The sequence below is a fragment of the Frieseomelitta varia genome, unplaced genomic scaffold, assembly GCF_011392965.1.
Source record: "Frieseomelitta varia isolate USP_RPSP 00005682 unplaced genomic scaffold, Fvar_1.2 scaffold_183, whole genome shotgun sequence".
NCBI lineage: Eukaryota > Metazoa > Arthropoda > Insecta > Hymenoptera > Apidae > Frieseomelitta > Frieseomelitta varia.
This window is the reverse complement of record NW_025109561.1, coordinates 397,607-425,421: the sequence shown is the minus strand read 5'-3', so window position 1 is coordinate 425,421 and position 27,815 is coordinate 397,607. Positions and strand designations below refer to the sequence as shown.

The following is a 27,815-nucleotide window of genomic DNA, read 5'->3' as shown; positions in this document are numbered from 1 at the left end:
ACGTTCACGAAAGAAATTTTGAGGAAGAAAGAAAATTGGAATGCGAGTATGCGGCGGCTTGTATTCGAACAGGTACTTTTATGCAGTAGAAGTTTTTTTGTGTGTTACATTATTTTATTAATATTATATTATATTATATTAATTATATTATATTATATATAATATTAATTATATTATATAATATTATATTATTATATATTATTATATTATATTATATTATTGCATAATATAATATAATACATATTAATATATAATAATATAACATATTATTGACATTATATTGTTATAGTAGAACATATTACATGTGTTATAGAGGATATTTATAAAAAGTTTTACTTTTTACTCATTCTGATAAATACTACACGCTTCTGGAGTTTATAAACATACGAAAACATTTTGAAATTTTTTTCGTCTAACACTGTTAAGTGAGATCACTGTTAAGATTATATTAGTAAAGTTTGAAAGTGATTTTACAAGCATAGAAATTATAAAATATCTTTCACGAAAAATTAGAAATTCAGAAATAGAAATTACGAAATGTATATATTTGATGGAAGATTAATACACAGCATAGATAGCCATTTGAAACACGTAACGAGTATTAAAATGAAAAATATTGAGAAATATTGTTCGACTATTCAAGTAATTTTTATGAGTGTCGTGAAATACATATTTGTGTACTAAATTATTCTAAATTAAATTTCTATATTATATTTATCGTGTATTAAATTAAATTTCTACATTATATTTATTGTGTATTAAATTAAATTTCTATATTATATTTTTATATTATATGTATTATATACACGATGACCAATGTAATCACGATAGCTGAGCTTACTATCATGTTGGCAACATATTAAAATGTTTTATACAACACATATAATGTGTTGAAAGGTTTATGAAAAGTTCTTATGAATTACAAGCGTTTGAATATTCCCGACATTTAGACAAGTCGAGCGAAAATAATTATAAAATAAGGCATGAAAGATTGTCAACTCGATCGCCGACGATCAAACTAGGAATTGAATCCTTAATCGCAGTTAACGATCGAAGCTAAATTAAATTTAATCGTTATCAATGATTGAACGAACACAACTAACAAGTCCAACATTCATTGCAATTAAACATTATTTAAAGGTTATTTCGAACAAATTTCATCGGTTGACTCCGATTTCTTACACCCTGCAAACACCATGTACACTCCTCCCCTCAAAACGCGACTCTCGAACTTCGAGGACTTGGAATAACGCTGAGAAATCCGTGTTTTTTCTGTTTTCTTTCCAGGCGCCCATGTCTCTGCCGCATCCTACAACGCTGACGTCGATACACGCGTCGCTGCCCCATTTCCTACCCTCGCCGGCACTGGCATCGCCGGTTGGTTCACCCTCCTCGCAGCCGAACATAGCAGTGAGCAACGCGCCCTGTTCCACCCTGTTCGTGGCGAATCTTGGCCAGTTCGTGTCCGAGCACGAGCTCAAGGATATCTTCAGCAGGTTAGAAAAACTCTACCGTACTCATACCGCCAGCCAATTTTACAACGATTTTTACAGAAGTCGTTTACCGAGCAGCGATCGTTCGTCGAACTCGCGCGCGCGTCTTTCGCTGAGAATTTCTTTAGAGAAGAGATTTACTCACTTTTAGGCTCTTTGAGGGTTTCTAAGGGTTTCTAAGTTTTGAACGTCTCTGTTCATTCGTTGGGAAATTCGAGCGCGCAGAGATACATACGAAAGTAATGCTAATAATTTGAATATATTGAAAGTAATACTAATAATTTAATAACGAGAATAGATATTTTGTCATTGTTGTCCTTCCAGAAAAGAAATTGAAAGAATATTGCACACTTGGGACGTGTATATTTCAGAAATAAGTGAGAGTCGAAAACAAACTCGAAGGACTATGAAAAAGTACTATACCGTGTAATATGTGTATATGATGGGTTGAACATGTCATGATGATTGAGAAGTTTGTTTGAGGGAAACTGTTTGAATTGCAAGACCAAAATATCGTTGATTTTGGATGACGCGGGAATTGATTTATTGGGACTGTAAACGTGAACGATTGGTTAAATGTGATATTGAAAATGTAATAAACAAACAATTTGGTTTGTAAATGGAATTGTAGGTTACGCATGTGGCTTTGGAGAGATACGAGATACTGTTCGTTTTGGAGGTTTCCAGTAGGGAATATAAATATTGGCAGAGTAAATTTATTGGTGAAAAATTAAAGCAATTGAACATGCACGGTGGCGATCGATATTCTAAATTGATGAAATATATTTCTGAAAGGGGGGAAAAAAAAAATTACCAGATAACCCATGTAATTTCATATTCACAATCGATTCTTAAAATACAATATTTTACTATACTAAACTACGTCAAAATAAAATGACAACTGTCAGGAATAAATTTCAATTATTCTTAAACGATTTCGCGTGGTGCTATAATTTTTAATATTTTCAACCACGACCAATTCTTGTGACCAACGACTCTCAACATGAATTTTTTTACCTAGGAAGAAAAAATAAAACAAGTCTCTTTTTAAACAGTTTTACGTGACGTCGATGCTATAATTTTTCATATTTCTAACGTAGTAGAATATACCGTCAATTTTGTTGACACAAGTGTTTTTACTTAAAAAAAAAAAAAAAAACTTTTCAAACTCTTTAAAAAATTTCACCCAACATAGTATTTCAATCACTTTGTCAATATTTTTAAAATTGAAAAATATTTTAAAAGATTTCCTTTTAATAAAAACTTTCCTTTTAATAAAAAAAAAAAATATTTAATCACTTCACGCGATGCTGCAACTTTTAATATTTTCAGCGCAGTACCACGCACCAAGATTTTTCTACTTGAAAAAAAAAAAGAAAGAAAGAAGAAAAAGGAGAGAGAGAGGAAATATTGATGCAAACAAATTCGCGATTCGATCGCAGCAAATTCCTCCGGCGAAGCAAACACACTCAACTTCAATCGCGAACGATTTCACGAGAATAGCTCACGCGTGTCCAAAGTTTGTGTTTATATGGATGGTCCTTCGAGTTTGATCAAGTGGAGCAAACTTACACCGGTGAGAACGAGAACGAGAAGGGAGGAGAGCTGGCAATAGCCGGTGGAAGTTGCCCGGGTGGTAAATAATGACTTCTCGAGCAAGTTCCTCGTTCCGAAAACGAAATCGGAAACGCGGCACGCTAAAATTGACTCCAAGCTGGCCGGCGCTAATTGACGCGTGACACTTTTATCGTGACGCGCGTTACACCTCGTAAATTATGCTTCAGGAACGCGTGGCTCGGCCAGACCGGATGAGATCGTTCAATTTTGCCGAGCATTTTCACGACGGGACGACACACTCGCGTTTCGTTTTGCCACAGTTATTATTTCGGAGAGGGAACAAATGAATGAAAATTGTTAAAAAGAAAATTAGCGATAGTGTTTTCAACCCTTTGCTCTCGACAAACTGTTTTTCGTATTGTCTGCCAGCATTCACTTCTTAAGTAAAATGACATAGCATTTGGAAATAATCATTCAAATGGTATTTAACACGAAATTTTGTTAATCTGTGTCTTTTTAACGTGCAATATCGTGCAAAATTTAAAGCAGTTGTCAACGTGCATTGCAGGCTTGCCAAAGCATGAGAAATGTTACGAGAGTTTAACGATACATAGTTTCAATGGGAAAATAATATCCATTTTTTAACCCCTACATAGTTTCAATGGGAAAATAGTAACCATTTTTTAACCCCTTGCGCTGGCCAACTGGTTTGCGGACCATAACGAGTGACCGAACCGAGTGTACAATAAATTCGTCGCTTTCCTTTACTTTTGAACTCGTCGGTACGACATCATTGAATAGAAATTAGTGAGAAGTAATGAATTTATTATCTGTTTTGCCTGGGTTATACTTAAATATACTTAAAACTGAGAAAATGTTGCAATTCTGGACTAGATATTCTCGACGTGCGTGGCACTCCAGCGTAAGAGGTTAACCACTTGCGCTGACAACTGACTGCGGACCATAACGAGTGACCGAGCCGAGTGTACAATAATTCGTCGCTTTCCTTTACTTTTGAAATAACAGACTTGTCATTCGTTTTGCCTAAATTACATTTAAATATTTACTTAACCCAAACCTAGAACTAAAGCACAGAATTTTCATCAGGGATATTGAAGTGAAAAAGAAAATAAACATGCAATAGAATACATACAACTTTTATTCGTGTATTTTATAAAAAAATCATTTGAACCACTGTCTTGCATCTGTAATGTATCTAAAAAAAATTATTAATTAGTTATTTTCGGTAGTTCTAGAAAATGTTACAATTTGGGACAAAAAAATTCTCGACGTGCGTCATTCCAGCGCAAGAGGTTAAACTTAAGAAGCAATGAGAAGTCTAACTTATGTGAATTATTCCGAATTGCATGTGTGAATTGTTGAATTGAACTCAAGACTGTCTTCAGAAATTTCTTTTGTTTGACATTCTTTTATTTTTCTCACTGTTATTCTCGTTGTTATAGCTCTAGGCATCTGTTCAGATATACTATTATACTACGTCGCGTCATACAACACCAAATGTACACGTTCGTTATAATTGTCAGTGAATTATAAAAAGAGGAAGTTGGAGCTGTTGGCTAGATTTAAGTACGATGTCCCCTCGCAAGGGACAGTCGAGTGCAAAGGGTTAAAATTAAACGCGTGGCGTGCTTGTTTCGACTTTACACTCGGCAGAGTACACTCTTGCTGTAATATTTTTGCTCGCCCGTTTGAAAAATTTATGGCACTAATCATTTATTCAGGCGGATGAAGCATCTTGTCCCATCGTTATTCAGTATCATTATTATTATTCAGAGTTCAGAGTATAAGTGAGGATCTATTGTTGGAATTTCGAGTGTATAAATAAGAACCTCGTATTTGTTATTTAAAATTTACTACTAATAATACATGATAATAATATAATTTAATAATATATATTATATATAATTAAATAATATATATAATTTAATATATATTATTAAATATATTTAATAATACATGATAATAATATAATACGTGTAATATTGAACATACTAATGTAACACGTATAAAATTATAGAAAAGTTCAAGTAAAGCAAACCACAAAGCGGATATTAATTCAGAAATCAGAAACATTGTTCATACATTCGTACGTCGTATGAAAATTTATCGTTGTTTCGTGTTAGAAAAAAAAAAAAAAAAAAAATTCAATGGAATATATTCTCACACCCGTAAGAATTATAATATCCAGCTTCGATCCAACGTTATCCACAACGGCCTCTCTATCGTGAGCATAATCTCGAGAGCGTGCGACGAGATTTATTAGACCGAGTCAAATGAGTCAAACAAGCACGCCACGCTTCGTTAGTTTTCAAAGTCTTTCTCTTCAAAATAGAAGCTCCGCAAGCTCGACATGCTTGTCCTGCGCTTTTAATTCATTTTTCCCCCCCCCCCCCTTAGCCCCGCCAACTTGGAAGTTCATTTTCTCTCTCTCTTTCTTTCTCGTTTTTCTTTTTTTTTTTTTTTTCTTTCAATTTTACCGAAATTTAAGAAAGCATTTGAACACATCGTCCGTGCCACCGACATTTTGAAATTCCATTTAGCATAACGACCGTATTCTCATTGGCCATGTTTGAAATAAATCTGAAACTAAACGTACAGCAGAAGTATACAGGATGAGTCGTTTAATTCAGAATTGTTGCACGACAATGAAAAATGACAAAGAAATTAATTGTTAAATTGCATGGGTCCCTCGATACGGCTTTTGTTTGATATACATATTTAGATCTTTCGATCAAACGAACGAATGATCGTTCGTCCCACACTTTGATAAAATTCCCGTTTGCGTTCACAGCGTTTATCATATTAAACGTGTGTCGGCGGAATAAACGAGCGTGCATTCAAGCATGAATTTCAAATGGTAGAGTTAAGTGATTCACCCTGTGTGATTTCACACGTTACAAAAATGTCAAACGATCAATTATCCACTATGTTAATAAATCTTAATCAACGGGACCATAATTCATTTATTACGCGGTCTGTATACTTGAAAAATGGACACTGTATACTAACCTCTCGCTAAATACACTATAATTGTACATATTAAATGCATGTAAAATATAAATATAGATATTTATATTTATAATAAATATATTATACAAATAAATAATTATATTTATAATAAATATATTTATATAAATATATTATATAAATAAATAATTATATTTATAATAAGTGTGTTTATATAAATATATTATTTATATTTAGAATAAATATATTTATATAAATATATTATACAAATAAATAATTATATTTATAATAAGTATGTTTATATAAATATATTATTTATATTTAGAATAATTATAATATATAAATAAATAATTATATTTATAATAAATATATTTATATAAATATAGATATTTATACTTATAATAAATATATTTATATAAATATGATATTTATATTTATACTAAATATATTCACATAAATATGATATTTATAATAAATATAATAAATAAATATTTATATAAATATAGATATTTATGCTTATAATAAATATATTTATATAAATATGATATTTATATTTATAATAAATATATAAATATAGATATTTATATAAATATGATATTTATAATAAATATAATAAATAAATATTTATATAAATATAGATATTTGTGATATTCACATGCATCGCAGTATTGTAACATAAAAATTCAATTGCACAAACAATAATTAATATAACTTGCGCAGTCGTCTACATAAATGTGAAGTTCATTGTTGCATAAAAAAGTTATGTTAACATATAATAAATATTTGCGTGCAAGCCAAATATACACTACAACATTAATTAATAAAATTAATACAATTACAGTGTCATTTACCAAGTAAATGTATATCGCGGCAAATTAATCCAACCGTACATATTCCTGTATACGTTTCCAAATTAATTTCGAATTCTGCAAATACAATTAGCCTTAGTCTCTCGATGGAGAAATTTCAAAATGTCTCGTACGGTAATAAAAGTTTTTCTCCTACGGCGAGTGTGTTTGAATATTTTCGCGAAACGCCGTGCAAATGTAATCAACGTGGGATTCAAAATCGAACGAGAATCGCGGATCTCGCTGTTTCCGATTCTCGTTCGGACAAATAACAGTCTTGATAAATGCGGTATCTCCGACGGGCATTACCGCTCGCGGCCGCGTAGCAAATTATTTTCGCGTGCCCCGCCATGCGAGACCTTCCCACGACACCGAGTGCACCGTGAACGTTGGATCGCGGCCGGGAAATTCTTTTGATATTTCTCGAGCGAACGAACACCGGCCGCTGTTAACCCATTGGCCGTCATAGTAAATTTCCATACGGTGGAAATTTCACAGCCGGGCGATAAAATTTCTTCGATATCTTCCATTTGAAATCTCTCCCACTTTCAAAACGGTGGTGATTCGAATGTCTTGCAGCTTCGCGTTTTCGTACTTTTACTATTTTGTATTTTATAGCCTGGTGACTATATTGAATGTTCAGAATAGGAAATCTGAGAAAAATTCGCTGATATTCGATTGGTAACGTTGAACTTGTAAATTACAAACAATTTGGAGGACGATCCTATCAGGATGTTGGCCAGAAAATATTCTTGCAATTCTACGACTGCAGTTTTTTTGGGAATATTAATTGTATGACTGTAATAATAACGATATTAATTGTATGACTGTAATAATAACGATATCGATTATTATTATTATCGTAGCTCTAGAATTCTAGATATAGGATAAGTCAACTATGATCAAACGTCTTACGCTATTTCTAGAATCCTAGAAAATAAGGACAAGTCAAATAAGATCAAAGCCTGTGGGATTTACTTTCGTTTACTTGCTTCGTCGTCAAAAACGCGTTCATTCGTCCTTGGTAACTTGTGAATTATAAGAAGCTCCAATAAAAGAGTATATTATTAAAATACCTTAACGCTGGAACTACCTAAAGGTCAAAATGACTAATTCATAACTCTGTGTTAGACACGTCATAGATATACTCAACGATATATTTTTAGAGATTTGATAATATCTTACAAAATGCACAAGTAAAAGCTTGCGTGTTCTCTCGTATTTTACAGTTTCTCTACTTTTCCCTTACACTTTGATATCTCTGATGAAAGTATCTATCTATGCTTTGGTCCTTGGCAAAAGACGTCTTATTATTAATACATTTACTATTATATCTGTTGTTAATAATACAAAATAACAATTAAGTTTAAAAAAGAAACATCTGGCATCTTAACCACTTGCGCTGGGCAACTGATTGCGGACCATAACGAGTGACCAAACAGGTATACAGTAATTCGTCGCTTTCTCTTTGCGCTTATCGGTACATCACTGGATAGAAATTAAATATTGAGAAGTAATAAATTTATTATTTGCTTTGCCTGGATTATACTTAAATATAATTAAAACTGAGAAAATGTTGCAATTTTGGATTAAATATTCTCGACGTGCGTGGCACGTCGTTCCAGCGCAAGAGGTTAACCACTGATTGCGGACCATAACGAGTGACCAAATCGTATACGATAAATTTCGTCGCTTTCTCTTTGCGCTTATCGGTATATCACTGGATAGAAATTAAATATTGAGAAGTAATAAATTTATTATTTGCTTTGCCTGGGTTATACTTAAAATTATATATAATTAAAACTGAGAAAATATTGCAATTTTGGACTAAATATTCTCAACGTGCGTGGCACGTTGTTCCAGCGCAAGTGGGTGTTAAAGTCGAACAACGTGATCGATGTTTTATCGGATTTTATAGGATGCGTGAATTGTAAAAATATTAATTAATATTAGAAAGCTTCGAGCAGTAGTTAACTATCTCATTGATACGGAGAAGTTAAGAAGTTGGAAAGAAACGTAAGATTGTAATTAAAAACGCGTTATTTCTAAATAAAATGCACTTGTGAGTTAAAAGTTGCATTAAGAATTCGGACGTTCGAGCTGCAACAACCTAGCAGAAGGAATTTGGAAAAGAAGTTCCAAGAGATTTTTGGTTGATCGTTAATTGGCGATTGAAATACGGCTGATTGTAACGCAGTTTGGCTCAAGTTGTTCAATATTATTTTGCATTTTATGTTTCACGCATTGAGTCGTTTCACTCATTACTCAAAATTCTCGACGTACGTCATTCCAGCGCAAACAGGTTAAAACGCGAATGCGTTAATTGTTTCAAACGCCATCCGACGTCGGCTCCAAAATGGGACAAAACTTCGAAATGCTCTCACTTCGAAATTGGATTCATGAAAAAGCATCGCCGTCGAACCGACAAAAAGCGCGCGCAAACGTGTACAATCAACTCGCAGCATCTATTTGCGTATTCGCACGTGGAACTCGTATGAATGTAATGAGATTCTACGTTGATTATATACAAAATACTCTTTCTCTCTCTCTTTCTTTCTTTCTTTCTTTCTGGTGCATTAGACCTCGTTCGATATCGCGATCGACCACGCGTCGAAGTGAGGGAAGGTTAAAAGAACGAGAAGAGAGTGGAAATCGGGAGAAAGAAGTTTCGAAGGAGAGAGAGAGAGAGAGAGAGAGAGAGAGAGAGAGAGAGAGAGAGAGAGAGAGAGATGGGTTTCGACTGGTCTTGATTTCCGCGCTCGCCCGGTTATTTCGGCGCCGATGCAAAAGAGGAAATCGATACGGGCCACGGTTGCGTCAGTTACGGACGACTGACGTCATATCCAGTTCATTCATCGCGATGCAGGAACCGTTCGCTCGTTTGCCACAGCCTCGCCTCGCGGCGTGAATGGCGAGCCGGTTTCTGGTACGTAAAACAGAGGGAACGACGCGACCTCGTTCACCCTTTGCCGATTCTTATTTCGTATCCGTGCGCGTCAATCGGCATCCAAATTCCGCTATTTCCGGTCGCTTGTCCTTCACGCTAATTTTAAGGTTCGATTTGTCGCGCGATGCTCGACCTTTCAGACGTTACGGGCCCTTAAATACACGACTCTTTAACTACGTTGCGCTGGGCAAGTGAGATTGCGGACCATAACGAGTGACCAAATCGTATATACGATGAATTTCGTCGTTTTCTTCTTGAACTCGTTGGTACGATGTCATTGAATCAGAAATCAGTAAGAAGTAATAAATTTATTATTTGTTTTACCTGGGTTATATATTTAAATATACTTAAAACTGAGGAAATGTTGCAGTTTTCGACAAAATATTCTCGACATGCGTGGCACGTCATTCCAGCGCGCAAGAGGTTAAATATTAATCTGTGTCTAACATATACGTAGATACGTACGAGGAACATGACTGTCGATAAAATTGACAATGTTTCAACGTTCAAAATTTTAATGTTCTCATTTTAATGAACACTTTGAGCATCCTTCTGCACGTTTGAACGTCCCGGTTTTTCGAAATCCATACCTTATTTTCACCAAAAACTGGCATCCATTTTTACCGAGTAACCAGAGTTTTTTGGCGATATCTTTGATGAAAACAAATGTGACATATCGGCAGTTCATTACGTACAGAGATGCAACGTGCGCAGTAGCAGTACAGTAATAACACGAGAAACATAAAGAAAAATGTCTCACTGCGAATCACACATTTTTCCAATTTTTACAGTTTCCACAAAAAAATATCAAAAATTACGAAGGCCAGTACATCGGCGTGCTTAATCTGCTTTTAATGGTTACTGGAAAAATTACGAAATATCCTATTCCAGGATATATCAACATTACCAACAAAAGGATGCTTATCTTCGAACCACTGAAATTAATTTTCTGCTCTCTCTTCAAATAGAGATATCCCTCGCGTGTCAGTATTTTCTTTGATTCCCCGAAATTTTTACATTGCTCGTGTCGTTGTTGAAAATCGCTACTGTTTGATGAAATTGTTTGATGAAAGCAGATTTCGCTAATGTGTCATTTGCTTTCGCGGAAATATAATTTCTCAAGAGAAACTCTCGAGAAAAAGAGCGAATCGCAAAAGGGAGGGGAGGCGAAAATTCGGAGATAAAACGTTAACTGCCATGGGAAATTGTCGAATTTTTAGAAGAGTATCCAGGCCATAGTGCAGTGAACTGGAAATGACAAATCTACTGTACTCCGCTCTGGAAACAATTACGCGGCTAGGAATTTAACAGAACGATATAGGTCAGCGCTGAATCAGCCGCATTTCCTCTCTTTCTCTCTCTCTCTCCTCTCTCTCTCTCTCTCTCTTTCTCTCACTCTTCGTACAGTGCACACGTTCTAACGCGTCCTTAACCCTCCGCGCAACCGAGATTCCGCTCGTTCGCGAGAGAGGAAACAAAGAATATTTCCATTGAATGTATATAATAATTGCACGGCAATAATTGATAAAAATACAAAATGATACAACCGACAGTCAACGAACAGAATTTCCAACGAAACGGACGTGGCTTTCGAAGTTACGTGGGAATTAGAGAGATTTTCGTTTGCTACTCTGTATACCAACCACTTGCGCTGGGCAACTGATTGCGGACCATAACGAGTGACCGAACCGTATACAATAATTCGTCGCTTTCCTTTTCTTTTGAAAATCGTCGGTACGATATCACTGGACAAGAAATGATTAAAAAGTGACAAACTTATCATTTGTTTTGCCTGGGTTACATTTAAATATACTTAAAACTGAGAAAATGTTGCAATTTCGGGACAAAAAAATTCTCGACGTGCGTGGCACGTCATTCCAGCGCAAGAGGTTAATATGTACTAGAACTGCCATTCACCAAAGTATAAAACCAAGAGGACATAAGATCGGAAAGGTTAAAACTAAGAAAAGAGAAAAAGAAACGTTGATTTTCGGGTTCACGTACGTGATGAAAAATTCCGGGATCTATCGAACATCTATTCTACTATTTTTCCACGAAGCTGGAAATTTGAAACTTAAAAAATTATATATAAATAATTTAATAATGTATATATATTTATATATATATATAAATAATTTAATAATATTTATATATTTATATACATAAATAATTTAATAATATATATATTTTTATATGTAAATAATTTAATAATAATATATATATATATATTTATATCTATATATAATTTAATTATATATATATATATTTATATCTAAATAATTTAATAATATATATAACTAGAAATGTAGAACGTCGGAGATTACCAGAGATTCGTTCATTCGAATCTTTCTTAATGTAATTTTACAATCAGTGTTAGCCAAGAACTATCGGGGCAAAGATTTAGGCGTTAAAGTGAAATGAAAGAGAAAAAGAATGAAAGAGAATACTGGAAGAACTTTACAATACGACGCAGCAAGCTTTTTAAACCGTTTAAATCTCCCTGAGAACAATACTGCGAAATATCCAGCGAGTTTTTGCATCCGTAGAAATATCTAACGTTCTACGAAATTACGAGTTGGTCATTCTTGGCCAGTTTTTGGTAGTTCTGGTGTTAAGCGAACGATATGCAAGGGATTGTATATGCTTGTCACGTATATCGGGGGATCAAGTTGGACGTATCAAGTGCTTCAAACCGAATTAACAGCACCGCCATCCAAGAAATGTATTATCACTGACATCCGCTGATTCATTTTTTGCCACCAAAGTCGTAGCTCGTAGCTGTAAGACGCACCTGTGCTAGTAAACCCGTAAACCAATGTTATCAGTATCGAAATACATATTTAGTGGCATTGATCAACACACACAGACAGACACACACGCACACGAACGGTACACATTCATGTCACGAAATAGCGAGCGAGCATCACGAGAAAAGATAAGACGAGACTCGTAACTCTTGCTTCATACGTGCGTTGATAATTATTCGGGTACTCGGCTGATTTGTTTCTAATCATTGTTTCATAAATAGTTTTTGATGATATATATTTTATATTTCTGTATATCTCTGACATTCGTCATGAAATTATATCGTTTTATTGCATTTATCTCTTGATGATGTTTCTATCTTGTATTAAATTTCGCAGACAGTTTTAAATTTTAAGATTCGAGAGTCTGAGTGAAATTTTTCGTTCGAGTTCGTTTGTATTTGATTCCGGTGATATTTAAACTGGTGACGGATGAAAATTTTGGGAACTAGAAATACGTGTTTCAATTCCTGATATTAAGAATCACACGAATAAATGCAAATATATTTTAATAAGTGAATAACAGTTCAACGAACAGACAGTATTTTAATTATCTATGAAGCTTTTGATCTACAAAAAAATTTATACAAATCGTATGAATCAATCTATATAAATTTAATGTAATATAAATATCTACGAGTAAACAATCACTACTACTGCATCGAAAAAACATAGTAGACTTTTGATTTTTCAACGGACACGTTACACACGTTTGCAAAATTATAATGCACTTTATAGTCTCAAATTGACGTCGTATCCATCGCATGAATATTTCATACGTACCGTACGAACGTGTTCATAAAGAATTTTTATCATTCTTGTTTATCGAGGCCTTTAACTTTAACCCACTTTCCAAATATTTGGCTGCACGCGCGCAAACCGAAATGGCGTGCGCGAGAACGCGAGACAATCAAATGATTGTTGATAGAAGAATCGCATGCGTGCTGTTGGAATGGTCTCGAATCACGAGACGATTCGCGAGTTCCTTTCCAATCGGAGAGGCGAGAAGAAAAGAAAAGAAAGAGAAGCACACGGGTGAACGTGTGTCGAATCGACACAGTGTGCAATCGCCGATTGCTCGAATTGGAGGAATCGAAATTTACCGCCTGGTGCCTGGCAGAGCCGCGTTAAGTCAAACGATAATCGATATAATCGATACTTCCGTTTTAATGGCGCTGTAACCAGCCGATCGCTGGCTCTCAAATGGAATGTAAAATCGGAGAGTCTCCTCGCGCACGCCAAACGTATCTAAATCTTGCGAAGAAACGATGTAACGACGAGTCGAATTGGCTTTAATCTTCGAGATGAATTTCGATCGATCAGAAGGAGGCTTTCTTCTACTTTCTTCGCCTTTGCCTTTCGATAATTTTGATTACCGAGTCTTTAGGACTAATTGTTCCATCGAGTTTAATTATATCTCAAAACGATTATCGTAAATAAAAATTTTGAAATTTACTTTGCCTTGCAATAATTTTTATTATCGAGTCTTTGAGTCTCGTTTCGTCGAATTCAGTTATTTCAAAACGATTATCTTAAAGCGAATTTTGAAATTTACTTTGATATATAGATTTGATTTACTTTTATATATAGATTTGATTTACCTTTATATATAGATTTTTTTTTTTCTTTACTTTGCCTTTTAATAACTTTTATTATCGTGTCTTTAAGACAATTGTTCCATCGAGTTTGATTATCTCAAAACAATTATCTCAAAAAAAGAAATTTTGAAATTTGATAACATTGGAAATTCGTGAAAATCAAATTTGTTGTAAATTGAACGTATTTTGTAATTGTCATAATTTTGAAGTTAAATTTGATATATGATATCATACATAGATATTAAAATATTATTGATATAGATATTATACAAATTTTTCTTTCTTTACTTTGCCTTTGAATAATTTTTATTACCGAGTCGTTAAGACAATTGTTCCATCGAGTTTATCTCAAAATGATTATCTTAAAAAAAGAAATTTTGAAATTTGACAACATTGAAAATTCGTAAAAATCAAATTTGTTCTAAATTGAACGTATTTCGTAATTGTCATAATTTTGAAGTTAAATTTGATGTATAAATTATATAAATATTGAAATATTATTGATATTGATATCGATATGGATACAGATTTATTACTGAATTCATTACGATTTTCAACGTACACGACAAAGAAATATAAATCTTGCCGAGAACGAGGCAAATCGATTGTTCTATTAATGTTCAAGTTGAACTTTATTAGTCGACTACAACGATAAGAAGTTCCTCTTTTCACTTTATCTTCGCTGTTCTAATAAACTATTAGTTTTATTAAAATTATCAATGAATTTCTTCCTTGAGAAATGATCGCGGATCAAATTTCAAATTTGATAATTCACACAGTTGAAATTAAATTCAGTGCCGTTCCTATACTTGCACATTAATATATTCGAAATTAAATTTACTATAACTTGACCGTCTATACGCGCTGGAAATTAAATTTCGATGTTTCGTCTAACTTGTATTTCCAAAATAAAATAATAATAATAATATATATATATATATATATATCACATCGCAGACCAGGAATTTCAAAACACCCGCCAATTACTGGTTTGAAGCTACATGCAAAAGTTTGGCAATTAATACAGTCGAAAATTAAATTAAAATCGCGATTTTACCGCGCTGCGAAATTAGATTACTATTTGCACATCCAGAGTGAAACAACGGATCGTGAATTTCTGCCGAAGTTGAAAGTTACATGGCGTTTTGGTTTTAGTTTCTTCCATGATCAACGCGCCATGGCCACTCGGTGAAAAAAAAATCCTGCGGCAAAGGGCTCGGTTGATCGATACCAGCTAATAATAACCGCGATAATTCCACCCCTGTGTCTAGAGTCCTTACTAATCTCGCTTGTTTCTAACCAACAATGTACAGTACGTGTACGCGTGTACGCTTTGTCACCAGTTTTCAGGTATTTCCGGCAATTTCAGTGCAATTAAAAAATGTTTTCGGACAAAATTCTATTAGCGTTCGATGAGCTACACGTTCCCCAAAATATTCTTAAATCTCAGAAAAATGCTTTTCACGTAAGAAAAGTCGAGGTACACCTTGACATTTTTAAAAATGGTACCATATGTTTCTGATATCGTAGTTATACTGTGACTTTGAAATGACCTTACACCATGATACATAGTTGTTTACTTTCGTCGCTTCCCACATTATGTTTGTAAAGAATTTTCGAGTTTCATGGTCATTTCGAAGTCGCAGCATAACACACATATGGTGCCATTTAAAAAAGGTGACCGTGACTTTTCTTACGTGAAAAGCATTTTTCTTTTTTGTGACAAGAATACGGGAACGTGTAACCCAATTGAGCACTAAATCTTTTAACTGCACTACCGGAAAATGCTTAAAAACTGTTGACAAAGCTGAACGCGTACACCCTGTATATAGATACGTATAATCACCTCTCTGCAAATGCAAATTTGAAAGGGACATGCAACGAAACATCGTCTCGCTTCGCTGTTCATTGAACGTTCCACCAGAATTTTCTCACCACCAGCAGTGTAACATCCAAACACAGACAAATTACGAATTACACGTATACACACACACACATACGTACACATAGAGGCCCTCCTCTCTTTTGACCAGAGTACCGTCTGTCATAACTAACTAGAGCACGTATTGTACGCTTCTCTTATTTATGCACAGTTTTCCTGGTTTCTCCCGGCTTCGTATGCACACGAAGGGAGGGTCGCCAGTGGCCTTTGTCGAATACCAAGACGTTCGCTACGCGGCCCAGGCGATGGCCACTCTCCAAGGATCCTTTCTCCTCTCCTCCGACCGGGGAGCAATACGAATCGAATATGCAAAGTCAAAAATGGCCGAGGTGGGCTTTACAAATCTCTGGATCGAAGTAGGTTTCATTTTATGCTACGCTAGCCGCTACAGATATCGTGTGCGAAAAAGAAAGGCAGAAAAGAAAAGGAAAAAAAGAAAAAAGAGAAAGACGAATCCCCGACGAAAACGCAGCGACCCTGTGCGACACCATCATCCTCTGCATTTTTTCGATTATTTTTTTTTTTATCACGATCTCTTTCTCTCTCTCTCTCTCTCTCTCTCTGTATCTCTGTATCTCTGTATCTCGGCTCTTTGTCTCGTTGATTGACACTCCGAATGAATCTTTTTTCTTAGCGAGCTGATTGATGATTCAGTTGACCGACGAGGGAAGGGAAGAAGAGGAGTTGGACAGAATTTTTGTGAATGCAGTGCGTTGTGTCGATAATAGATCTCTTTTTCCTGTGAAAATTATTCCTCCAAAGAAATCTTCGCTCTTCGTGTCGTGTGTATCGGACGAAGTATATTTTTCCATCGTATCAATGTACTCGTAAATACATAGAAAGAATTGAATTAAAAGTGTTTTATTGTCTTTTATGGCCGACGTGTATCATTGAGAATGCCTCGTCGCGAAGTAATGTAAAAAACAAATGCAACGAACAACGCGACTTTGAATTTAACATTTCTACTCACGACAATACGAAGATTTCCTTTTCAAATTAAAATTATTCAAGCGCGAAAATTAACAAATTCGTAGGTTGAATATAATTAGAACTATTACTAGCATTGAACACTGCATTTATAAAAAGTTTCCAATTTCTTTTAATCTCCCTTGTCATTTATGTAACTGTATGCAATCTGCTCGCTATGTCCTTATTCTGGTCCCTCCCTTTGTTTCCCTTTTCGATTTCCTTATTTCTTTCCATTATTTTCTCTCCAAGGGGCAGTATCGGAGGATCGATTCGACGCAGTTTTTTTTTTTTTTTGTTTTGTTTTCCATTTCCCTCGTTCTCTCACAGCACCAGTCTTTTTCTTCCTCCTCCTTTTTCTCTATTGGTCTCGCTTCGCCATTCGATCCATCGACGAAAAGAAAATCCATCAGAAATTCCGACGAGACTTGCACGAAACACACACGGATCTGCGTTTTCGTTGCCGGACACCGCAAAGTATTTACCGTGGGGAGTTGGACGAAATATGCCTCTGGAAGGAACGAGGATCTCTACTACCGCCTACTTTTCGCTCCCTCTGTCCCTCTGTCTAGTGTAGGAAACCATCGAGACAGGCTTCGCCAAAAACGTGTCACCCCGTTTGCCGCCGTTTGCTCTCCAGTCACGCATTTTATGGTGACCCGGTAATCACCCCGGTTGAATTGGATAGAGGGTGATCTTCTCTGGGAAAGAGAAAGATTCAAAGGCCAGAGTAAACCTCTGGTTTGTTCCTTCGAGCAACGACAATTCGATAACTTTGTTTCCTCCGGGCAAAGGTAATTGCAAAGATATTCGCGATTCTTTCCAACCAGGGGGGGGGGGGAAGGGGGTTAATTTAAATAGAATTTTGAAAATTCTTTGTGACGATTATGAATTTTTGAGACTCTCTATGATTATGTAACTTAATTCGCTCTTCCATTCTGATTAAACAGTTCGCTCGTCTCTGTAATTAAACAAGTTAATTCGCCTTCCTCTTCTCCGTGTTTAATTCTAATTAAGTGCAAAAACAATTGTCTGCGTAATAGTGGCTCGCGAAAGTATTTGGACATTCATTACAGAAATATTTGGACGTGTATATCGTGTCTATTGTGTGAAACAAAACACGAGTGTCTTCAATTATATATTGGCAAAATTTTGAGAGAGGAATCTGGAAGTGTGTACAAACGTTGAGAGATTATTTAATGAAAAATTAATATCACTGCGTAGAAGCATGTAATAATTTTTAAATGAGATCTATTGGTGCAACATTCGAATATTCAATTTCTATAAAATACATACTTGTGTCAAACATCTTGCAACTTGTATATACATCTCCAAATTAGTTCCAATATCCAGTAATATAATTACAACACTCGTGTATTAATTGTCAATAACGAGTGCTGAGATTTTTTAATAAAATACAAATACTATTCAAATACTTCTAAATTTTCTATAAAATACATACTTGTGTCAAACATCTTGCAACTTGTATATACATCTCCAAATTAGTTCCAATATCCAGTAATATAATTACAACACTCGTGTATTAATTATCAATAACGAATGCTGAGATTTTTTAATAAAATGCACAAATACTATTCAAATACTTCTAAATTTTCTATAAAATATATACTTGTATCAAACATCTCGCAACGTCTGTATACATCTTCAAATTAGTTTCATTATCCAGCAATATAATTACAACACTCTTGTATTAATTATCAATAACGAGTGCTGAGATTTGTTAATAAAATGTACAAATACTATTCAAATACTTCTAAATTTTCTATAAAATATATACTTGTATCAAACATCTCGCAACGTTTGTATACATCTTCAAATTAGTTTCATTATCCAGCAATATAATTACAACACTCGTGTATTAATTATCAGTAACGAGTGCTGAGATTTTTTAATAAAATGCACAAACTATTCAAATACTATTCAAATACTTCTAAATTTTCTATAAAATATATACATGTATCAAACATCTCGCAACGTCTGTATACATCTCCAAATTAGTTCCAATATCCAGCAATATAATTACAACACTCGTGTATCAATTATCAATAACGAGTGCTGAGATTTGTTAATAAAATGCACAAATACTATTCAAATACTTCTAAATTTTCTATAAAATATATACTTGTATCAAACATCTCGCAACGTCTGTATACATCTCCAAATTAGTTCCAATATCCAGCAATATAATTACAACACTCGTGTATCAATTATCAATAACGAGTGCTGAGATTTGTTAATAAAATGCACAAATACTATTCAAATACCTCTGAATTTTCTATAAAATACATACTTGTATCAAACATCTTGCAACTTCTATATACATCTCCAAATTACTTTCAATGTCCATCAGTATAACTATAATTACAACATTCGTGTGTATTAATTAATTGTTACAGTATTAACAAAATTTCAAGCTCTTCCATACGTAAAATAGTGTTGTAATCAGTGTATGTGTACGTTTAAAAAGGTCCAATTATCTTTCTCGAAGACAGCCTCTATCATTCTACGAACGCACTAAAGAAAATATTACTCTGCCCTTCTTCACTGCTCTCTCCCACGGGAAGTCACCCCTTTCCAAGTAATGCCACTTTGAGATCAACCCCGTGTGTCAACAGCATAACAGCACGTAATGTAACATTTGTAAATATTTCTTCACAATCCCGATACTTCTCCAGGGGCATTTTGAGACAGCTCCCTTACCAGTACAGTGGCCTCAGCAGCAGATTAACCGCAACCAATTAACCGATTGTCCGATTTCGACCAATCCGAGACGGAACACGGTGTTTCGTGGCGCGTGTTTGCTCGACGATCTCGATCGGGGCGTAAACTCTCGATCGTGATCGATGGCTCGACACACCGTGTAGCAAGCTGAGTCCACTGGTACCGCCAGTTGCCAATTATCTGCCGCTAATCGCCTATGGATCGTGTACAACCTGTCTCTGACATTTTCTTCCACATTCTTTCTTCTTTCTTTCTTTCTTTCTTTCTTTTTATTTGTCTTATCTGATTCTCGAGATCAATTGATTGGTGATTCGTTTTCCTTTTAATTCTTGGTTCTTCTTCTTCTTCATCTTCTTGTTGTTTTACGTTGTCGTTTTCATTTGAGAAAGTATCTTGTTCGATGAATATCGATACACGTGATGCAAAGTGCAGTTTCTTTTTTTTTTTTTTTTTTTTTTTTTTTGCTCGTTGTTGGAATACTTTAAGATGATCGATCGTCGTGTCAATTATTTGGGATGAAACTCTTTGTGTTTCGATGAGAATATCTCGCGGTGAACCACAAAACGGTTCTCGAAAAGCTTCGAGCGTTTAGAATAAAAGACAAAAGCTACATCATTCTATGTAAATTAGGTATGACGACAATTTGTTTAAAAATTATCTGAATATCTATTTTTCATATTTGAATATTTATATTATCAGAAAAATACGCCTGTTAAACGACTGAAAAATCATCTGGTGTTAGTAACAGGACACTTTATTCTGGCAATGCAACATTCAGGTATTAAGACGTTCGAAAAACAAAGATACGATTATATCGCAGTAATACTAAATATATAATACCACAGAACCGGTTGAAAAATTCATTGATTAAAAGTCGAGAATAAAAGTCGCCTCGGGCGACTGAAAAAATACGTCCTAAGTTGTAAAATGTTTTAAATATTCCAATATTCCTTAGACGCCGCTGTGAGATACATATCTTACTCGAAACAGGCGAAATTCAATTTTAATATCACAGCTTCCTCGTAACGAGTTTCTTCAAATACTTCAACGAATAATAATAATAATAAACGGAGAATAATAACAGAAGGTCCTTTGTACACTTACCTGCTGCCATTCTCGTTTCTCGTTGTCGATTTTCGTTCAGGTTCTGCGTACTTCTCCGTTTTCATTTTTCCTCCGTTCTCTTGTCCGTCGTTTTATATATTCTTTCTTTTTTTTTTTTCTTTTTCTTTTTTTCTGTATTTTGTCCCCTCAACGTGATCTTTTGATATGCGACACCTTTGCACCGTACCCTGCAGCTCTTTTCGTAGAGATCGCGTTGTTGGAGGTTCTCGGGGGAAGGTCGGATATCTGCGAAACGATAACTAATTGCAGCTAAATGGATAACAATAGAGACATTAAGACGATGAAAAAAAAATCAACTTTAAAAATGATGTTTCACAGAGACAGGAAATCACTGTGATTCCAAAACGGCGATTATTGTAACAGGATCTAACGTGAACAACATTTTTCAATTCTTTTCAAATGAAACGTTTCAACACTTAGTGCACGAATTTTTTAAAATCATTGTGTATATGTTAAATTGTATATCGTATATGTTGATATTAAATTTTAACATGAAATATTTTGGAAATTATTGGATGATAAATAATATAATAATAAAGTAGATAAACGTGATATAAATAATGTAAAATAATGTAAAAAATAAATATAAATTAAAAAATAAAATAATATAAATAGTGAAATAATACAACATAGATGAATTATAAACAGAAATAGAAAGAGATACAGAAGTATAAATACTTGTTATTGTGAAAATATTATAGTATCGTAAAATTTTGAAATTCTTGTAGCAATAAAAAGATGAACAATTTTAATATTATCAAACGTAAATATTTAATATTAATTATTTACTTATATATTATTACTATATTATTTATTATATTATTTATATTATATTATACTATTTTTATTATTTATTATATCATTTATATTATATTGTATTATTTTTATTATTTATAACTTATATTTTTTATTTATATCATTTACTTTATTTTCGTAAAATACGAGAAACGACGAATCTATCGGTCTACTTTACGACAAGTTCTCGTATTATTGTGGAAGACATATTCAATAGTATTTATCACAGATTATTCAGATCTCTTTTCTGTTTTCTTTGCTCTTTACCCAATTTTCACTACAAAGAGATCGTTTATATCACGAAATAGAAATACTAATCATTCGCGCTGATAGTACAGATACATTTAATAACAAAAAGATTTAATAAATATTTTAATAATAATAATAATAATTTTACAATCCATACACGGATAACTCAATTTTGCATCTATCATTTAACAGCCCAATTACGATATTAACGTATGACAGAATAAAAGAACAAAATTCGTTTCCGACTACAAATTAATTATCAAATAACAATAAAATACGCATCATTGCCAAGACAATGATATTATATATAAATTATTAAAACAAAGTTAAGAAATTTATTCTTCGATATTCTAAAAAATTTTCAGTTAAATCGCTAGTAAACTACGAGCAACAAGGAGAGTCAAACTCGTTCCTGCAAAATAGAGCATACACGTCGAAACGTCGAGCAAGACACGGAAGATTTATTATTTTTTTTTCTTTCTTTTCACTTGTAGCGAAGAACTGAACGCTATAATACCGAAAGTTCTCCCACGTGTTTCGACGAAATTGCCAAGTCTCGGGCAACAAAGAACATAGGTTGCCCTGCTCCGCGATCGCCAACGAGATATCCAACTAAACACAGCGTGACACGCGAGAACTATAGAACTGGAACGTCGAGTCCAAACCCCCCTCAACCCCCTTCCCAGGAAATATAGGTCGCGGATGCGACGCGTATCGTCATCATTCCACCGTGAAAAAAAAAAAAAAATACGACTCGATCGAGCGCAGACGAAGTCTGTTGTCTCTGAAAAAAGCAGGCCAGACTGGCCGACCTTCCCCTCGAAATTAGAGGGATCGATAGCGGGTCCACTGTCGGGGGAGTGCTGGGGCGGCAACGCATCGTCGTTAATTCATTTCGCTTGAGATCGACAAGGGGGGACACGTGACGCCTTGACAGCGTCGCGACGAACGGAGACGGACGTGGCTTTGCCGAGATATATTAGAATTCCTGTCTCTCGTTGTCTGTCTAGTCTGCCTAAATCTAATCCAAACCTACCCAAAGCCGCCTAAACCTAAACCCACACCTAAACCACAGACGAGGTTTATATTAATAAACGTAATTTCTGTTTTTTAATGAATCGTGTAATTTGTTATTTGTCACGACCGATGCACTAGTAATAGAATTGTTAGAAACTTAACGTAAATTTGAATATGTAGTAATAATAATGATAATAATAATATAAGGCTGTCGAACAAAATCAGGTGAATATATCGATAAAAATTCGCCTTTCACCTGCACGCAAGAGATCGCAATATATCTTTTGACCAAATTGATACGTTCGTTTCACAAATAGAACAGTACTTTGTACTGAGGTTTGATCAGAATGTTTGTACAAACTTCTTCTGCTTCTCTGAATACTTTCTCAGAAATGAAAAAAAAAAAAAGATTACTGTTTTCTGTAATTGTTTATCAACTTTACTCTATTCGTGCTCAGACTGAACGTGTAATTGCAGATTTCATACATGTACGGTTAATTAATTATAATTTTGTGACATATATTGGATTTGGCAATACACTAGGTTATCACATGGTTATTATTCTGCTCGAGAATCTTCGAGAATATTGAAGATAACAGTGCAATGAAAGAAACTGAGAATGAAAGAGGAATAATATTGAAAATACGAAACAACTAACAATTGAAATTTCTGATATTCGAATGAGCCGAAAGTGTTCGAAACGTTTCAGAAGTGTTTTAAAGAAAAGACAGGGGTTGCCTCAAAGATTTTTCCAAAAAAAAGAAAAAAGAAAAAGCAAAAATTGCACTTCTCGACCAAACCTCTGTTTAAACAATTAAGGATTAACAATTGCGTTGCAAGAAAAAGACAAATACGAAATATATTGATTCGGCGGCGAATCTCGAATTTTTATATTTCGATTTTTCACTCGGACGAATTCGCGGATGAAACTCTAAACGAAAGGTCATACTAAAGCGTGCATAGTAGCAAAAACCTCTTCATATTCAAACGTGTTTGAACTTGGGATATTTTCGAAAATCGAAAATAAGGGGTTGAAGATAAAAAGGTATTCGTAAAACTTTTGAGCAACGTCTGTCTTTCCACGCGAGTGAAAACCGACCGCGTCCTGTATTATCCTTCGTCCATGACCAAGGAAATCCCCGAAAACTCCCGTTGACGAAACAAAACAAAGAGAAAAGAAAGAAAAGAAAAGAAAAGAAAGAAAGAAAAAGAGAAACAAAGAGAAGAAAAAAGGGAGAGCTTTTCAGTCCGGACGCAGTCACGGCCTAATGAGGTACGTAAATTACTCAATGGCAAGGCGTCTCTGTCTCTTCTTCGTCGGCCGTGAGAAAGGGATGAAATGTAGGTTGTCTGTTACTTTCGTTCCGCGGTGCAACGACGGATACGCTGAAACGCGGCGGCCAACGATTTCGTGGCAAATTTCGGTGAAAATCGCTCGAAAACCGAACGTTCAACGAGCGTTTATTTCTGTTTCGCCTTCGTGGTTCATTAGCCACGTTTTAGTGCCACGCGGCGCGATCGCGCTGTCCAGATTTCGCATCAAACGGCGTCAAACGGCGTGTTTCAAATTTACAATTTTACAACTAACAATAAATTTACAATTTTACAAATTTACAATTTTATGATTAGCAATTTAGAAATTTATAATTTACAATTTACAAATTTACAATTATTTTTGTAAATTATAATAAAATTGTAAATTATAAATTTACAAATTTATAATTTACAATTTACAAATTTACAATTTTACAATTAACAATAAATTTACAATTTTACAAATTTACAAATTTACAATTTTATAATTAACAATTTACAAATTTATAATTTACAACTTACAAATTTACAATTATTTTTGTAAATTATAATAAAATTGTAATTACAGTAATTTACAATTTACAAATTTATAATTAACAATTTACAAATTTACAATTTTATAATTAACAACAAATTTGCAATTTACAATGCGCTCGATTTCGATTATAGCGATATCGTCGTTAATCGTATCGAAGCTTCCTCTCCTAGGAATTATTTTCTTTTCGATTAAACATAAACCATTTTACCTATACATAAACTACTTCATCTATTACACTTTTAGGGAAGCACTATCGCGCCATCGTGGCACTAACTACAACACGGTTTTTTTAAACAGTCCCTGGTCAAACTAAAACGGTCAAAATCACCGAGAACGTCTTTACCGATATTTCGATTGAGAAATAGAGGATGACCTTGCTCTTTTATGCACGGTGCTTTGGAGAAAGGGGGGCGTAGAGCAAGATTAATAAGATGTTTCAACACTTGAAGTTCTTTTTTTTTTTTTAATTTAATTTTGATACTGAAATCTCTGTCGTGGAAAATAAAATAAAAATTCTGTTCTCACAGTAATTTAATGTAAATTATTGCAACTTGACAATATTATTTCAGGGCTTATGATGGTTAAAGATCGTAGTGTAAGATGAATTTTATGGTTCCTTTTGAATATACTATAATGTAGTAAAATGGTTTTTTTACAATGTTACATCACAACAATCATTTTATAACAATGTAATTTATTTTCTAAAAGGACAGACTTGTGTAAGTTTATTTCTTAAAAAAGTAGACTTGATCTACTCTCTGTGTATATAGAATCCACATGTATAACTTTAAATTCCAAAATCTGTATATAATATAATACAAATATTCAATTTAAATACCTCTGTATACTCATAAGCAGAATATTTCAAATCATCGTAATTCACGTAACCCGTATATTTCAGTCTTTAGATCAATTCCAAATACCCTTTTCTCAAATTTCAAAATCATTCTCATTTGCAAATAGCGAAAAGCTAAATCAACAACTAGAGAAGATATAAACTTCAGAACTTCATTTGTCAAGGAACGGTGTAGAACGCGACGCGACAAACAGAAACAAACAAAATTCCATCAAATTCTTCGACTTGAACTAAAATGAGAAAAATTCATTTTTCCACGCGAAGCTGAATTACTCGCAACGTCGTAGAAGATTTACAATCACCCCTGTCCAAAGCACCTGGCGCATTATCCACTATCCGGATAGAGTAAAGGAGAGAATAATGGGAAAAATCGATCCGCGCGGGACAAAGAGATTCGGTTGTGACTTTCGTTGCGATTCTGATCGATTCTGACCTTCTCGCGAGCGTAAATCTTCGCAGAGTCTATCTCCCCCAAATGGACAAAATGTAGGCACACACATATATATGTCATACTTCGTTCATTCGTTCCGATTTCACGTCGAATCCCTATGTCCTATTCGTTTGTTTTTATTATTATTATTATTATTATTATTATTATTATTATTATTACTTTCTCTTCTTCCTCTCTCTCTCTTTCTCTTTCTCTTTCTCTCTTGCTTTCTATAAAATAACGACAGGAGCAAGCAGAACTTGGAAACTTCGTACTTTCCGTTCGCGCTTGATTTCACTTAGCCCGTCAAGGACAGTTGATTTGAAAATATTCATCACAGAAGCGAGAATTTTGATGTTATAAAGAACAATTTACGTGATGTTGGTCCTCGATGGGTTAGACACATTGTCGAAGCTCGTCGGTTATTTTATTTTGGTCCTTTAATAAAACATATATATATATATATACATTATGTATTTTGTATATATATATATATATATATATATATATATATATATATATATATATATATGTTACGTATTATATATATGACAAACGTCATTATTTTCGATCAAGAATCGTCAGAGAAACCGAGAGTATCGGGAGAAAATTTGAGAAAAATCGATCAGCCATAGGTGTGTGTGTATATGTGTGTGTGTGTGTGTATGTATGCGCGTTTCTTCGGACTCTTCTTTCGCGGACCGTGATACTAACTAATCCGATGATGTTTCCAGGGATCAAAGAGAGAAGAAAACGGGCAACCTTAAGATCGACATCAACGGCATGTAAAGGGGAATCGAGGGAAGAAGACCGTGCGTGTATACGTGCTTGCAACCCCCGTGGAACGCAACGATCGGAGAAAAGGCCGAGAGGATCCCGCCGCGAACATCGACGAAACTCCACGCTGGCGAACGCCGGTTCGACGCAATTTGGATTTCCCGGAGCAAATCGATCGTGGGTTGCTCGAGAAATCGTCGCGGGAAAGTCAAGATAAGAAAACTGGGGGGTGGGGGGACCGGAGGGCGGATGATCACTTAGGGTAGGGGGAATCGAAGAAAGGGAAAGCGGGGAAAAAAGCACGTATAAACGAGCGAGCGAGGAAAATGAGAGTAACAGAGAAGCGGTGAAAAAAGCGGGAAAACAGGCGTCCGACGTATACACGCGATGAAAAAAGAAAAGGGAAAACAGAAAAGCTAGAGAAGGAAAGATCAAAGAAAAGGATTATACAGGCAAGAAGGCAGCGGGTGCGTTGTCCGCGTGTATGTGTGGGTTCCAGCCTTGTCTCGGGAGGAAAGAAGAGAAAACAAAGAGAAAAAAAAGAAAAAAAAGAAAAAAACAGAAGAACAGAAGAAGAGGAGGATGAAGAATTCTTACAAATCGCGCGGAGCAACGGCGTTTTAGATTCGCGACTCGCGGGGGGCCCAAAAAATAATCGCGTATATATGATATTCCTAGGTATATATATTTTTTAACGACTTAACTTATCGATCTATTTCGATTAGCCGTGTACTACCTTGTCTATTTATTTTCCACCGAGTCTTGATTGCGATCAACGACGACGACGAAGCGAGAGACACGAGAATAAAAGAAACAAAAAAAAGCAAAA

The 27,815-nt window shown here is 34.6% G+C and overlaps 1 protein-coding gene across 1 annotated transcript; it reads left to right on the top strand.

Annotated features, from left to right (window-relative positions):
* The first annotated feature begins 1,232 nt into the window (after nucleotides 1–1,232).
* LOC122538959 (cell wall integrity protein scw1-like) lies at nucleotides 1,233–27,307 on the top strand. The gene is made up of 3 exons (XM_043673490.1): nucleotides 1,233–1,496; nucleotides 16,329–16,506; nucleotides 26,944–27,307. The coding sequence occupies exons 1-3, from the start codon at nucleotides 1,294–1,296 to the stop codon at nucleotides 26,974–26,976; spliced, it is 414 nt and encodes a 137-aa protein (XP_043529425.1). The 5' UTR covers nucleotides 1,233–1,293; the 3' UTR covers nucleotides 26,977–27,307.
* The last annotated feature ends 508 nt before the right edge of the window (nucleotides 27,308–27,815 follow it).